Source organism: Cariama cristata, unplaced genomic scaffold, assembly GCF_000690535.1.
Source record: "Cariama cristata isolate BGI_N322 unplaced genomic scaffold, ASM69053v1 scaffold24736, whole genome shotgun sequence".
Lineage (NCBI taxonomy): Eukaryota > Metazoa > Chordata > Aves > Cariamiformes > Cariamidae > Cariama > Cariama cristata.
This window is the reverse complement of record NW_009624169.1, coordinates 5,895-23,168: the sequence shown is the minus strand read 5'-3', so window position 1 is coordinate 23,168 and position 17,274 is coordinate 5,895. Positions and strand designations below refer to the sequence as shown.

General features: G+C 38.8%; 1 protein-coding gene across 1 annotated transcript in view; it reads right to left on the bottom strand.

Moving 5' to 3' along the window:
• Positions 1-480: 480 nt before the first annotated feature.
• Positions 481-17,274, bottom strand: part of BCAP29 (B-cell receptor-associated protein 29) — a 22,687-nt gene continuing 5,893 nt past the window's right edge. Inside the window, exons 3-7 of the mRNA XM_009703076.1 lie at positions 17,243-17,274; positions 12,654-12,789; positions 9,991-10,102; positions 1,963-2,063; positions 481-519 (exon numbers count right to left, since the gene is read on the bottom strand). The exon at positions 17,243-17,274 is cut by the window's right edge and continues 110 nt beyond it. Coding sequence (XP_009701378.1) covers positions 481-519; positions 1,963-2,063; positions 9,991-10,102; positions 12,654-12,789; positions 17,243-17,274 — 420 coding nt within the window. The remainder of the gene's footprint in view (positions 520-1,962; positions 2,064-9,990; positions 10,103-12,653; positions 12,790-17,242) is intronic.

The following is a 17,274-nucleotide window of genomic DNA, read 5'->3' as shown; positions in this document are numbered from 1 at the left end:
AAGTGGAATGGCTGATGAAAAATCTTTCAGCCTTCTACAACCCACTGGTAACCGAATTTTTGAAGACTCCAAACAGGTGTTGCAAAGGAGATTTAGGTTATTGTGTTTTTATGACATAGCGTGATACACAATCTCGCTCAAATGCTACAAGCAAATGGTGCGTGATCTGTTACCATTCTGGAAGGCAAAAGCTTGGAGAACAGTCAAGTTGCTCCAGATGGAATTGAAAGATTTTAGAGTTTCTCCTCACAAGAGCAGTGACAAACTCCATCGTAAATTGAGTAGAGCCACTTAACATTCTATTTGCAACACGGAATATTTTGGCAACCAAGACATATTAAAGGAATCTGAATAGTAACCTGCAGTGCATGTGCTTTTCAGAAAAATCAAGTTTTGTTTCAGATATGCATCAGGAGCCTGAACAGCACAAAGCTTTTCTCATTGAAGCAACTGTACCGATGCCATCCATCTTAGATGTACCTACAGGTCTTTCTTGTCTTCTGCTTCATTTAAACTGTCCTAAGAGAGAGATTAAAAATAATTTTTTATATTTGGCAAGATCAGAAACCATTGACTCCACATGTCACATTGTGCTCCTCTGCAGTCATACCCAATTTGTTCATTATACACCCTTCAAAGTTGTAGTCCCAACAATACTACCCCACATAACACGTGCACTTCTGATCCTAAGAGAGTAACAGCCGACTTCTGCTCCTCGTTCACATTACAGCTGAACTGTGCAGCAAACCCAGCAGAAAATGTTTTCTGTTATCAACTGATTTAACCTTAGGAGCTGCATCGACTGTGTGCTCAGTACCTTCTGTTCTTTCCATTCAGAGCTAAACGCAGAAAACTGTAAGGACGTGTGTTCTAGACCACAAGACTGTTAGAAATGCAGTAGGACTACTACGGCTCATTACACAGGGAAGCACAACAAAGACAGGACATGCATGGTGGTCTCAATTTGAACACAGATCAGTTGAGCAACCTTTGTAAGAGTATCAGGTGAGGTTGGGAATCAGTAAATGGTTTCACAGAGTACAGGAAAAAGATTATAACCAGCTCAAATTTGCCTTTTTAAATTTATTTTATTAATGCAGGACCAACAAAAAGCTCTTCTTGAAAAGCAAGTTTTAACATTAATTTTAACATCAATCATTTATTTTCTCCCAAGACCACTACTTGTAAACAGACTAACTTTCATTTTTATTGAATTTTGGTAGAATTCTAAGACAGATGTTAGGTGTGGAACATACAAACACATGTCAGACAACTTAAAGAACAAGCAAGGCTCTCAGTTCTACCAGAAATAATTACTGTATATATTATAGGTATTATAGCCATACACATATGCAAACCCAATCAAACTGCTAATTCAGCTTTTGCTTGCTGTGTGGTGTTTTTTTTTTATTTTGTACTTCAGTTTGAGTTTTTATAGCAGCCTGTTTTTAGCCTACACTGTGTGTTGTTTTTGTTGGTTTGGTGGTTTTGGGTTTTTTTTTTTGTTTGTTTGTTCTTGTGTATCAACAGTATTGCAATATTTATAAGCCAGTATTGCAACAGTATGTTTCAAGAGTAAACAAAATAAAACTACTCTTATAAGTGATGTATATACCACACACACACACACTCTACTATCGGTTTCTTACAAGATTTTAGTTTGATCATCACATGCAAAACTATCTGAATCTTATTTCCCAAGTGACAGCAAAATCAAGTCTAACATGACCTGAGGTTTGTCACCTGAAGGGCAAAAAAGAAAATGCTAATAGCTTTGCTGTCCGGTCCTTGAAAAACAAAATTCTACTATCCTGATGAAGTTTAAGGAGTGCTGACCATTATAACTTTACGCCATACTAAAGATTTTGATAAATTCTCTTGCATAATAAATACCCAACATGCAGAATTTTGCTGGTACAATTTCAGATAATTGTGCTCATATACCGATCCAGAACCACATACCTGAAGCCGTTCATATTCGTACATCAGGTGATCATATTCTTTTTTAAGGCTTTCAGACTGCTTTTTAACTGCAGTGACTTCATTATTTGCCTTGTGGAGAGCTGTAAAATATCAGAATTAGTGTTTTAGTTACTTTTTAGTTTAGTTATTTAGTTACTTGTATTCCTGCAGTTCCTCAGAGCCCTCATTACATATTAGGGCTCCACTGCACGAGACAGTCCTTCCTCTAAAAAAGCTTGAATTTAAAACGGAGCAACACAGATGGACACAGGAAGAGATGCACAGGAACAGGGGAAAGAGAATGACTTGTATTCAGGATGAGCAGCACAAGGAACAGGAAGGCGCTGCAAGAAATCTAAGGGCAAGACCAATAAACTGTTGACAGAGGTGATGAGTGGTGACTACAGTGTTCTGTCACATTGCAGAACACAGTTCTAGGAAAAAAAAAACCAAACTTCAAACCTGTCAGCTCTCTTAAAACAAAGATGGAACTCAAACAGTGGGCAGAATTTTAGCAAAGCAACTGAGGCCATCTACAAAATGTGGGTGAAAAAGAGCAAGAGATAATACATTATTATAGGAGCAGAGATACCTCCTTTTCACCCTGTTAGATATTTTACCATGCATGAGTTAATTCATTAGAAACATCACTTTATGGATGAGAAGGCAGAAATCGTGGTGGTAGGACAGACAACTGTGAACAGGTTTTTAACATGAGAAAAGTAATTATTACTCTACTCACAATCTCAACAGCAATAAACTGCGAGTATGTCTATGCTGCAGTACAGAACAGCCCAGGACTTGATAGGGGCTAATCTACAATGCAGGGTAAATCAGCATAAAGTTTCATAAAGCCATCACCCCTAAGTTGTTACGTAAGCATTCATTTAGACATTTTTATATTCCTCTGCTATAGGTATCTCAGGTATCTTTATTTTTCTCTGCTATAGCAGCACAGGCATACCCTAAAACTTGATTTATTCATGCTAAAGCAGAGAAACATTGTTAATGACCTATAAGGCTGCCTCACATAGCCATATTTAAAAAAGAAATCTCAAGGGTACAAATAAAAAAAGAAACATTTGCAATTTTCCTTGTTCCAAAAATGTGGATCTATCCTTCAACTGTGAGCTCCCTGAGACAGACTGTTCTTGCACAGAGACCTCCAAGACACTCAAGAATTGCAGCACCTCTGTAAGAGCCTGTTCTCAAAAGATGAGGAGCTAGAGGTGGTTTTTGTTAATCACCTAGCTACAAGCACTCTGGTGTAAACCATGTTTCTCCTTGAGTGCTAGCTCCCGAAATACCAGGACACAAGAGATTTCACCACTCTCCTACATGCAAAAAAGGAAGACTCCCTCCCCCAGCATTTGTGCTTTTTTAAATTAATTAATTTGAATGCATAGATTCAAAATCATTCTTATTTTAAAAGTCTGCAAGTGGTTTTCCAGTAATAGGACTTCTACCTAACCTGAAATTCTGGTCTACTGAAGTTAATTACACTTGTCTATGGATTCCAACATGGTCAAAAATTCACCCCCATCTTTTTACTTCCTTCATCCTTTCTTTCATTTTCATACTCTTACACAGATATCCTTCATCCATTAACACATTCTTGACAGCATCAATACAAAAACATTTTCTAAAGGTTTTGGTATTTGGAATAATTATGATTTCTACACATCTGACAAGTCAAACCCCACTGCATTTACTCTCTCTCTGATCTTGCTACTGTTGAATGTTTTAAACAGTAAAGTTTGGAAATCACTCTAAAATAAACTTGTGACAATTTGATAAGTTTCTGAATTTTAAGTTGCACAAAAAACCATATGTATATGTCATTTTGCTTCTTAAAGAATCTTCTAATTAGAAAGCTAAATTTTGCCTTTGTTTAGACATTCTTGTACATAGTTAGCTATAGTAAAAACAGTATCTCATTTCTGAAGAAGTTGTAACTCAATGTTATTGATTTAATACTATTTAGCTGTCTACAAGCAGCAGCATTGTACTTTAGTTGCAACTAAAAACTACTGTATCTTTAAAACATGAACAAAATATCTAAAAGTATCTGCAAACCAAGAAAGCAAACAAGCCACTGCATTGTTTCAATGTTTTGATCACAACAGATGTATGACAGGAATACCTCACCTAACCCTAGAAGAAGAAAAAGCAAAGAACAGATTGTCCTTTCTCCCTGTGTTGGCTATGGACAAAAAAACCCCAAAACCAACCACCAAAACCACAAACCCAAACCCAGACTCATTCCTTTTGGGGCCACACAATAAAGAGGAGTGTCACATCTTTGACAACGTGAATTCCCCAGCGCACCAACTTCTCTCTATGTCTTCTTGTCAAGCAACAGAGACTGTCCAGACATCACTACTTAATGATTTTGCCATTGCATGAGCACTGCAGTTCAGCCAAGTCGATCCTACAGGTATACTGTTTGTCATATGGGTTGTATCATACGAACACTGATCCAGCAGAAAACAGAAGATCCTTTGTGTGCAAAATACAGTCGGTTATTTCTGGCTTCCATCTGGCCTGTTACTTTGCCTCACAGGAGACAGAACAGCTGGATCAGCAAAACCCAACAGCTGACTGTTCCTACCAAGTAAATGCATGAGCAGGCAGGAGGCGAGAATGCTGCTTCTATGTTAATGCAACTAATAAGAGGAATAGTCAGTAAGTCCCAAAACTGGAATCCAGCCTCAGTACAGTGAGAAGTGGGCTATCCTTTTCCATTCCTTCCCCTTCCCTTCAAAGAAAAATCAACAAAACATTCTTAGGGCAGTATATCAACAGAGGACATTTGTGGAAAACCTTATCCCTTTACACTTACTGTGTGACTGGACATCCATAAACTAATGTAACACGTACAGTCTGGGAGAAGTACAGAACTTGTCCTTCCCTTACCACATTCTCTGTATCCTGTTCCAGGATAGATAGTTTACTTCAGATTCCTCTAAAGTCGAAGCAGGATGAGGAATAAAATTGCTCTGAAGAGGTTACCACAGCCCAGAAGCTGTAGCATTTCTATCATCTTCTCATTTAGAGAAGGATGGAGAACCAAACAGTAAAACAAAACCAAACAGCAACAAAAGCAACCAATGATTCTTTGGGCATTTCCCTGCACAACTACTAGTCCTGGTCCAAGTCACTTGACTTACAGTGCTTGCTACTAAGGAAATGATCTGGAACTTAAATTAGCATTGCTCACAATACAAGTCTACAACCCAAATGATTTAGACTAGTTTAAGACTAAGAAAGACTTTTAGTAGTTTAAGTTGAGAAATAGCTATTCACATTTAAGAATTTAGGCACTGACGGGACAAGACTTTTGCCAACAAATATGCTGTAAAGCTGGGAAGACGACTCCAGTCAAGTAATTCCATACTAATTCTGAATTCTCTTCTTAAGATATAATGGTCAGATAAAGCTTAAGAAGAGAAGGCAGGGCCAAAAAAAAAAAAAAATAATCACGCACACAAATTTGCTCCAAGTACCTTTCCCAACCTCAAATGAAATTTTGTTACAAAATGGATGTTACAGCATCTTCAGATGGCACAAACAGCCTTGTATAACGAAACCATTCTTGCTCTATGCAGTGCCATCCCTTTGAATCAACAAATATGAATATCAACTCTTGTTGCATGTGACATTGTGCAATGGCTCCCACCAAGGTTATGATCTCAGTTAAAAAGCAAGGTTCAGTAAGATGGACTTTGTTTCTAAACCTCCCACTGCCATTGGCTAAATAACATGAGACCATGGCCAATTCTTTTAACTTGTATCTCCTATTGCCAGCTAACAAAAGAAAACTGCTAGTTTAGGATTTGGGGTTTTTTTGTTTGTTTTTAAAAACTGGAGTGCTTCAGTGGAGCTCAACATAAATATTGTTTTCATACAGGGCACTGGCCTGCCTGGCAACACAAAGGCTGAGCTGAACTCTCCGTGGCAGAAACAGTTCTATGAAATGTATCCCCAATGTCTGTATTGTTTAATATCTTTCTAACACCTAATCATCTCAGCATTTAAGTGAGTTGCACATCTGTACATGCATACTTTCTAGAATGGTCAACAATGAAAAGTTATTTCAAAACCAGCCCTCCACAAGAATTGTTGCTGTCTTACTGTCTCCTACACCACTATGCAACCATGAGACAAAAAGCACTCGTGACACATTCTGTACACAAAACAAACCTCATCAAAGCATGCAGGGAAGTTTCATCAGAATTTCCTCCTGCCCCACTGTATGCCTATGACAACAATATATAAAATAGAGAGTATTTTCAGAAAACGTTGAACTAAAGTTCAAATGACTTTTAGTCAGTACACATTTCACAAAGTGAAATCCTAATGGCAGAGACAAAGAAACGGTCTTTTGATTTTGGCCCAGTGTGGTACTACAGACTCAGCTCAAAGATGCAATAGGTCACAACTCAATAACTGCACACAGGTGCTGGGGACTGCAATGCCTGTTGTGCTACATCAGATGCAGGTAGAAGCTTTAGGTGCATGTCATTTGCCATGAAATATTGTTAGAAGAGTGAGTGGTCAACGAGCTGGACCGGAATCTGCCACCAGTGTCTTCTGCAACAAGACTTGATCAATACTAGTTGTTCTGTACACATTTCTGTTGTGTAAATGAAGCTGTAGCCTTTACCATATGCTAGGACAGTGTCACCAAAAAAATGACCTGAAACAGATGGTGAAATAGTACAGCATTGCAGAAGTCTCCCTCCTGCCCAAAGGCTCCCGTAATAACAAACAGACATTTTAGACATCAGCATCTCCATAGTGCAGGATCTGGGAGTGAGAAAAAGTTAATGCACCCGAAGTCCTGTTCCTGCCCTCAGCCCAAGGACCGCTGTAAGGACAGCTGATTTATGAAACTTCTCTCAGAGTCTGACCTCATGTCTAGTTGCAGGTAGTTTATTTTGTTGCAGCTTTTTGGATAATTTTCAAAACTATCAAAATGAAACAGTATCATAGCATCTCTTCTTTCCCCAGAAAATTCCTATAGGTTTGAGACCAGCAGCCATACTGAGAGCCTTTAATTATCTGAATCAACATTTTGTTAGAAATATGTGTAATCTGTAGCAGAAGAAACATTCTCACATCTGCCCTGGATGCTCCTAGTAGTACATATATTTATTTCTAGGTACAATGAGACCTTTTTCATATTATACAAATGTATCAATAGAATACCATCTCAGGTGGTTTCTAAAGAGTCATGTTATTACATGTCCAGGTATGCTAAAAATGGATTTAGGCTCTGAAAGTGCTAGGCCCACTGCTGGGTGCCTATAAAACCCCCAGTATGTGGGTCTGCAATGAAGTAGTGAAGAACTAGCCCCTGCTCCTTCACTTCCACAATAAAGCAAAAAAAGGCAAAGGGCATAGGAATGTCAAGTCTGAAAAGAAAACAAATTTGGCTGAAATCTTCGTCACTCATTCCCAACCTTTCCTCAGATTTTAGTAGTTTCACTACTCAGCCTCTTTGTCCTGTATTTTCATTCTTCCTCCCTACCTGCCCAGAGCACAGTAGGTGGCAAAATGTCTTCTTAACTTAGGATTTCACTTACAGTTGACAGAAAAAAAAAAAAAAGTAGAGTGTCTTTCCTGTAGAAAGTAGAAGAACTATAGATGGGTTTCCTGAAGTCTGCAATAATCACTGTCTACACTATAATTCCAGTGAGAATCTCAGAAAGAGGAGACACATAGTATTTTCTCTGCCAGAAGTTGTAAATACTGGATCAAAACCTTACATAAAATCTTGATCTCCCCTGAAGTCACAGCACTAATCTGATACTAAACTGCATTATTTAAACATGAAGCAGTTTTACATTTAGGACTCCTCCTGGGTGCCACTCTGTTGAGGTAACCCACCTTTCAACACATGGCCTACTATAAAGTAATACATCACTCTATCACCATGCATAAGTAGCTTAACAAATGTACCAGACCAGAGCAGTGGATATTTGAAACTGTTCTCTGAAAAAAACATTGTATTTGTTTTTTCATCCAAGCAGCAAAAAAATCCCAAAACCCCAATCAAACAAGAACAAAGTCCACATTTATGACTCTTACTGATACTATAGCTGAAAAACCAACCAAACAAAAAGAAAACCCCCAAAAAACAAACCAGTAAAGTTTTTCTTTTTATACTAGTTTTGCCTCGTTTCATTACTAGGTGACACCCCCTACACTCTTCACTTCCTTCCCCCTGCAAAATACCCCCAAAATTTCATGGATTGGACTTTGTGGACACAAAGGAAAGGTTACTTTAGTCATGTGAGCTCAGTGGCATGAAACAAATTGTTAAAAAGAGGTAAAAGAAGCTTTTCAATCTCAACTTTGATTTTGTGTAATGCATTGCTCTCACTTAGTGAGCACAAAACTCAACATTCACCTGCTCAGTTGCAGAAGTTTCAAAATAAAATAGTAAATTCAGTTCACATTAAATCCGTAGTACTCCATACAAAGCTGTGTCTACAGATGTGGTTATTACCAAGTACTTCAAGCTTTCTGGCTATCAGTTTGCTCAAAACAATGTATAAGAAAACTTACAAAAAAACCAAGATAGACATACCTTAATACCATCTAGCTGGCAATGGCAATTAACATAACCATGGGGTTTTCTGTTTCAGCCATGAGGGGCATGGCATCAGGGGAAAGGTTGTAAATATTTTTGTATTCATTCCTTAAAAACACCCTCTCCCCCACTTCCCCCCTAACAAAAGACTCAAGCATGCCTTAATTTCTACATCTTTTGGATGGACAACAGCCCATAGGGAGAATGCAGCTGAAGCAGCGTGTGGTAAATCTATTTATTCCTTAGCTTTCTCTAGCATTCCTGACTGAAAAGCTTACGTTATATTAGTGTTACATGCCACCAGTTAGTTTAAATAAAACATATGCGTTTAAGTTTTCCATTGATCCTGTCACTTCAAAGGCAGTTTTCCTCCCTTTCTTTAAGAAAACAGCAGGAGAGGGAAACCCCACAATCAAACCTGCCTGAGAATGTGAACTAATGAGACACTCTATTTAAAGATTCTTGTTGCTTTAAGCCTAGCTGAAACCAGCTGTTCTACAGTTCTTGTTAGTCTTCCCAGTAGACAATGAAAAATGATTAATGAAATATTTGTTGTTATTCTTACAGCTTTGTAGCATGCCATGCAATATGAAAGCAGGGCTATGTTTTGATGACAACATGCTATCTGCTACCATGTAAATCTGTATTTTGTTACAGTCTGAACATCTGATTAATGCTTACAAGGTCACAGGCACTGTTATCTTAAAAACACTGATTTCAGATGAGCAGTTGTTCATAAGCATTACACACCTTGACAGATCCCAGTAAGACAAAACCAAACAGGTAAAATCTGCTTCTACCTCAATTTGGGTTGCCAAGAAAGCAGTTTTGACAACCTAAGACTTAAACACGGAAGCTGCTAACAAAAGTATTACATTACAAATTGCAAGGCATGTTTCCTTGTAGACCAAAAAAAAAAATTTTTTTAAAAAAGCTAACACCCCTCCTACAGGAGATACATAAATTGAGAATACCAGTCAAGTACTTTTCTGCTATCTGACCAAACCCTACTTTACAGAAAAAACATCAACCACATACCTCCCCATTTTATACATGAAGAGAGGCTGATATGTATGATATGAAAGATCAATCTGATTACCAGAAGCAACCTGCAATTGCTTGCATATCCTGGTCATGTCATTGATGAAGATGAGTCAACACCACTTAAATATATCAGTTCAATTTGTTAATCATTACAGTTTAACTAAGGTGTTCAAATTACCGTACATATTTTCATAATGAAAACATTTGCTAAAATATGGAGATGGCAATGGCATGTTTTTCCAGTTCCTAGTCAAATGTGAAGAAACCCCAAGCCAAGTGTTCTGTAAACTGATGAAGTTAATTAATGCTATACCTAGAATAAATTTGACACCTAGTGTTGAAATAATCTTTTTTTTAATTGCAAGTAAGTCCTAAGCAATACTTACCATTTGATGTCTTCTGTAGCTCTGCTTTCAAATGTTCAACTTCCTTCTTCAATTTTTCATCAGCTGCTTCCTCTGACTCTTTCTTTTTACTGCTTCCTTTTTCACTCAAAGCCTATTAAAAACCACAGTTGCTACAATTAATTTTGTTTTCATTAGCCTGACATTAGTGCCAAACAACCAATGTCAGCCCTGATCTTGCAAAGTGACAGGTTTTATAAAATGCCAACATGACACAGGCAGATAATCAGTCATTCTAGAAAAAACAAGTCCAAAATTAAAAAAAAATAAAAAATGCTCAATGTTTTAAGTTGATAGTAATGGCATACTTGTAACAGCATGGCATTATGTCCTGTGTAAGAGTACTTTGCATCTCTGCATCACGCCCACAACTTCTGTTTAGGCTATAAATGGCTTTTCCAGAAGATATACACTGGCACTGCAAGCGACAGAACACTGCCATGTTTATGTGCAACTTCTTCTAATAATTTATTCCAATTTAAATCATGTAATACATCACAAATCTCTCCTTGTAGGTTTGCAGCTACTTCTTCAATCTCCAGAATATCTCAATATCCAGATTAAATTTCCACTGAAATTCAAGAAAAAAACACTAGGAAAGGATTCAGGAAAAGCCCTGTAAGTACTAGACACAAGAGCAGTATACTTCCTGCACTCTAAAAATGTTGGCACTACTATACGTATGCATGCTCTTATCATTAAGGCAATTGCTAAGGATTAGACCTAATAATTAGACCCTTTGCTCATATAGCCTCTACTATCCAACCATGCATAATCTCTGTTAGGAAAATGGCAAAAGAACTGGTAAACAATGGGAAAAAGAAAAGTAGAACAACTGAGATGAACAGTTGTTAGGTGAACTGGTGATATCAGAGCTTACTGGGCACAGGTGGGAGCAGAGGGGAAAGATTACTTTAGGAAGAAGGAAAAGAACTGTTTATAAAGACTGGTGAACAATGCAAAGAAAAGAGCTGAAGAAAATTTTCCAGAAGTTATTTAACCAAAGAGTAGAGATTGCATTTGACTGCTCGTAACAAAACCATAGTCAATTTGTCATGAAAATGGCCACAGATTGCCTCCTTCACTTTGTGCTCACCTCCTTCTATTAATACACAAGTAGTTATTTCTGTAAACTTTTATCCGAAGTCCTGTGCCCCATGGAACCTCTGAACATGAGACAGTGCAGACCTAGCACACCAGAGTAAACTTACACTACTTATACTTACAGCCAGTGCTCTATATGCAATTGCTCTTGCCTCTCTCTCATGGTGGAATGAAGCACACTAGTAAATGAACACAAATGCAGGGCCAAGCCACAGAGGAACCTAAGTCACAGCATCTCTGTGAAGTTAAAATAAACTACCTCTGAACACTTTGCATCCTCAGCACAATGGAGATCCAGCCACAGCATGCTGGGTGTACCTGTGGCTTCCACTGTTTCTGCAAACTATGCAGTCAAACACACAAACAGACAGGAATACAGTTTCCAGTTTCTGGCTATCACTTACAAGCAGCTAACAGAATGTGTTGCTAAGAGAATGTGAAAGCAGAACAAAAATAGGACTTTTGGCCAAATCCCAACAGGATAGAGAAGAAAAAGAAGTGTACCAGTGTGCAGCAAAGAGAAAAATTCCATTGCTGAGGGAAGGAGTCTGGATCATTTTGACAAAATACCCAATACCAAAATTTTGGAATCATTTTATACAAAAAAAAAATTACAGTGCTGGTAGCCACAGACACTGCTCCAGACAAAGTGGAAGGAAACCTGTACACACCTGCAGTGAATTTTGTTTTGACAATGTGCCAGACTGAAGAATGCTGTAAAAGTCTTCATATCCTGGATATCTGCACTCTAGCTTATAGTTCAGTCTCTTCCAACAGCAAACTAACCAAATTATGAGGAAAGATTTCACACATTTATCTTTATTATCTTTTCTGGCTTGATTTCCCTTCCTGTTTCAACTGTATATTGAACCACAACAGACAAATGATAGCTTAATTTTCTCCATTCTTCTTATAAAAATAAAAACCAATGGACCAAAGATATGTTAAGTAAGAGATTTTTGGTAATATCTTCAGTAATACTATGGCAGTGCCTTACTGAGAAAGGAAGGTACTAGGAAATTGGCTGACCCACCATAAAAATAGATGCAAGAATACAAAATACAATAAACACAATAGACCAATTTTACAAGCTAGAAAAGACATTTCAGGACTGGCGCAAATCCTATTTAGGAGAAATAGCCAGCAGGAGAACAGCTATATTATAGGCTTTCCTGTACTGGACTGGTATAGCCCTGACCTAAACAGTCAACTGTTTAGGATAAAAAGAATAAAATCGGTGTCACCCTCTACTTTGCTATGATTAAATTCAGAAAGATATATTAAGAATACATTACTACTTTGGTGAAATTTGTACTGGACAGAACTTAATTTATTTGGATTACTTTAGTTTCCTCTTAATAGAATGCTACTGAAATTTGTATTCAGTATTCTGAATCACATATTCTAAGAACATCGCTCTTCCTTTTGCCACCAGAAGAAAAAAAATGAAGGAACATTATTTAGCAGCAAACCATTCCCAGAGTACTTTGTACTAACTGCTTACTGTATAAGAAAATAACTAAAAAAAAGCTCAAAGATACCTCCTGTAGCCTTTCATTCTCCGCCATGTATTTTTTGGCTGCTTCAGTAGCATCGTTTACTTGTGTTTCCAGAGCTGCATGAGATGCCATTTCTTTTGCCAGCTGAGTAAGAAGGGTAACAGTACGTCTCAATACACTGGTGAAGAAACACAGTGAACAGCACAGTAATTCACAGCACAAATTAAAAAAAAACACAGCCCCTCCATTTTCTCTCTCTGCATTAGATATCAAGACAAAACCACAACAGGACTGTTAAAGCACCTGAAGGGAAACATCCAGGCTTATTGATGACAAATAATAGTAAAATAAGAGACTAAAAAGATTTTCAGCCATCAAAAAAAAAAAAAAAAATGATTTTTGTCTGATGCAGAACCTTCCTCCTCCCAAAAACCCACAGCCATTAAGTAGTCAGAGACCTGGTAGCTTAAAGGCTGAAACACTCTTACATGATCTAGTACTTTAAATAGGATGGATCTCTGAATATAAGACCCAAGCAACATGTTATGGTAAAGAGTACAATGCAAAAAAAACCACCCCACAACTTTATAAAAGGCCTTACAAGAATAAAATTAGCAATGTGAGCATATTAATCTTCAAAGTACTTTGTCAATACTGTATAAATCAGAACATGCATGAATGTCAACGCTCATAGGGCACCTCAGATCTAAGCTTTGCAAATACCTAGAGATTGCCTCTTTGCATCACTATTTTCATTAGTCATCTTGGAGTCTTTCAAAGCAGTATGTTGCTGAATCAAGGAAAGGCCAAAGCAACACTGAATTAAATGAATTCCTGTAACATAACTATGCAGCTGCTCTTCAAAGGAAATCTGAAAATCCAAGTAATTGGCTTTTCATAACTGAAAGCATATTATTAGATCTTTTGGCTTTCAAGATAAGCCCTCCCCCCCTGCTTTTTCAATGAAAGCTCATTTTCTTACTTATTTTTGTTTTAATAAAAAAGTTAAGGTCCCCATGTCACTACTTTTCCAAGGGTTAGCATGTTTTACTATTACTTATTCATTTACAGATGCAGCAGTTAGGAGTCTGTGAAACATCGTTACTAAAACAGAATCACAGAATCATGTAGGTTGAAAGGGGCTTCCAGAGCTCATCCTGTCCAAGCTCCTGCCCAAAGCATGGACAGGTTGAACAGATTGCTCAGAGGCTCGTTCAGCTGAGTTTCCACCGTCTCCAATGACAGAGATTCCACCATCTTTCAGGGTCCCGGTTCCAGTGTTTGACTGCTCTTGATAGTAGGAAAAAGTACTTTTTACTACAGGTCAGTTTCCCAGGTTCCTGGCCTGTTGCCTCTTGTTATTCCTGTGCAGATCCACTGAAAAGGGCTGGCTCCATTTTCTGTACATCCTACCACCAGATAGCTGTAGAAAGCAATAGGATCTCGCCTTCAATGCCAAAACCAGACACAGTCTTGCAGCTGCAGTACCACATGTCCCGGGTAGAGGGGAATAACCACTTCTCTTGATCTCCTGACTACAGCCTTGCTGTTACAACTCAATACACGACTGGCTGTCTGCCAGGATCCCCACATCCTTTTCTGCAAAACTGCTTTCTACCCAGCCAGTCAGTCCTCAGCCTGGATGCTGTACATGCTTATCCTGTAAGATGTCAGACTTTGCATTTGCCTTTGTCGAACTTCATGAGATTTCTGTCAGCACATTTCTCCAAACTGTCTAGTTCGCTCTGAATAGCAGCCCTTCCCTTCAAGATATCAACCATTCTGATTTGGTACTTCCTGCAACTTGCTGAGAGCACATTCAATCCCATCATCCATGTTGTTAATAAGAACATTAAACAGTATTGAGACCAGCATCAGTCCCTGAGTGGCACCAGCTAGAATTTGCACTACTACCATCCTTTGAGTCCAAATGCCCAGGGAATTTTCCACACACTTTTTTCTCTTCTCCAGTCTATATCCCTCCACAGTTAGGCTATCGGGATACCACAAGAGACTACGTCAAAGGCCTTGCTAAAGTCACACAACATCCACTGCTCTGCCCTTTATCCACACAGCCAGCCATCTCATTGCAGAAGGCAACAGGGTTGACCAAGCATGATCTCCTGTCCTGGTTTGGCTCAGTAAATCCGTGCTAGCTGTTCCAAGTCATTGTATCCTTCATGTCCCTGGAAACAGCTCTGAGTAAGATCTGCTCCATAACTTTTCCAGGGAGCTGAGGCTGATTAGTCTGTAGTTCCCTACATCCTGCTTTTTGTCCTTCTTGAAGACAGGTGCAATGCTTGCTTTTTTGTAGCCACCAGGATCCTCCCCTGCTCAAGATGACAGAGCACAGCCTTGCAATAACATTGGCCAACTCCCTCTGCATGCAAGGATGCATCCCATCCTAGAATGCCACAGAATTCTATATGTCCAACCTGCTTAAGTACTCCCTAGCTGCATCTTCCACTACTGTGGGTAATGTTACATTCCCCATGGACTCTCCTAGAAGACTCGGACAACCAGGAGTCCAAACAAGAGACCTTACCAGTAAGAAACAACGTAATGTAAGGTTGGTAATGAGGCACTCAATGTCTTGTTCTTTATCCATATCCTCTCTCATTTGGTCCCCTGCCCCACTGAGCAGTGGGCCCATGTTTTCTTTAGCTTTCCTTTTTTTTTCAGCGCTTCTCATCCTTCTGTGGTTCAGCTGGGGGTAACAGAGGGCCAGACAAGCCTTGGCAGGTTCTCCACATCTCCCACGACACCAAGTCAGATTAGCAGATGGGAGCCTCTGTCCTACCCAGGGGACAGTCTTTGGTAACTATAACCCTCCTCTTTTCTGCACAGACATTTGGTGGATGAAGGCCCCAATACCTTCACTAACAAGAGGCAGTTTTCCTCACCTGTACCCAGTGTTCTGCAATTGCTGAACCACAGAATGAGAAGAGCTTTTGCTGTGCTGCCAGAAGTGACAAGCTTCCAGTCTCCTCCATTTTGGGAATCTCCATCTACCACTCTTCTGGAATTCTTCTATTGAGTGATGTGTTAAAATGAATCAAAACTGACCCAAAGAATGAACTAGGGGCATCCACGTACCCATTCATACCTACACGTAGTCTTACCTTGGTTGGGTGATGGTAGTAGCAGTGTAGGATAAGGCAACCCAAAGAACACTTTTTCCCCCTTCTCTGACAGACATTATGCCTGGTTAACGGATAAGCAAAATAGCTCTACTAAGAAAAGTCCTTTGGTCTAGCCACTATTGTAGGAGTATTTATTTCTTCTAAATCTTGGTGAAAGGCCAGGAGCCCAAAAAAGGCATTAAGTAAACCTCTTCAAGAGCAGAACTTTTATCCATAATAAAATCTATTAGGGCCACCTGACAAATTTTCTTCCTTGAAAGCTGAGTGGGAGTAGGATCCTGGGGGACCAGCTTGCAACTCTCGTGTAGGACACAATCCAGCTATTCCTCTCTTGGAGCAGAGATCACAAACATATTTGTGGTTATTTACTTAACCTTTCTAAAGGAAGACAAAGAACATGATGCATTCCTATCACTATTGTGCAAGATTACAGCCACCTTTGTTTCCTCCAAAGTTCTCCTGCTCAAGTTTTGTACGCATTTTTCCTTCACACTTCCTTATGTACAGTTCTCTTCAATGATCAGTTAAAATGGCTATATATCACTCCAAGGGGAAGAAGATTGTCAGATGTCTCTGTGATTCCAGGCGTTTCTTTGTTCTGTGTTCCTCTTGCGTATCTAGGCAATGTCAAGCAGCTCACTGAAGGAATTCAGAGGAGGATCAGCATTCTTTGCCCAGTGTCACCATAAAAATGTACAAATAGGAAATCATCTGACCAACATGTCTGTTTCCACTTGTTTACATTATCTGTGTCCAGTTATTTCATGTGCTCCTTGCCCAGCTGAGATCTGCAGGTTGTTGTGGCTACTGTGAAGATTCACGGGTAGTCTTGGCTGCCACTGCTGGTCAGTACAGAACTGTCCTTTCCATTACCCTGTTTTATTAGCTGTATTTAAACACCTTGAAAGCGATACCACACTTGAGATCATAATACCATAGTAGGCCAGTTGCCACAAAGTGCTTGATCTGAAATACCCAAAACTTTCCTCAGAAGCCGGAACATTATCCCACAGTTCCTAACTTCAAGCTTTAGATGAAGTGGTTCAACTCAGACTCAATAACTTCTGCTTCTTAATAACAGCAGGATGCAATAACACCAGCTTGCAACATACTAAGATTACTTTAACAGTACTTTAGTTTTTGAGGTTTTTTTAATTCCAGGTTTCCATGTTCAAAACAAACAAAACATAGGGCATAAGTTTAAGGAAGGAAATGAGTATTCCCTGAAGAAACCTCTCCTGCAAAATACACATTTTCTCAAGCATTCAAAATGTTTTTTGCCATGTGTTGCTCACATATCCTTCCAATCTTCAAACATTTGTAACATAGTATTTTCCCTGATCTTACTTGCCTCATAGCCAATCTGCTCACACTTAATTCTTTAATCTCTTGAAATCAGCCTTCCAATCTTTTTGTAGTTGCATTATTTTGTGTGATAGTTCCTGTAAGAAATGTACTATGTAGAAATTAGAAAAATATTATACTTACAGCCAAAGAAATAAGGAAAAACCTGAGAGATA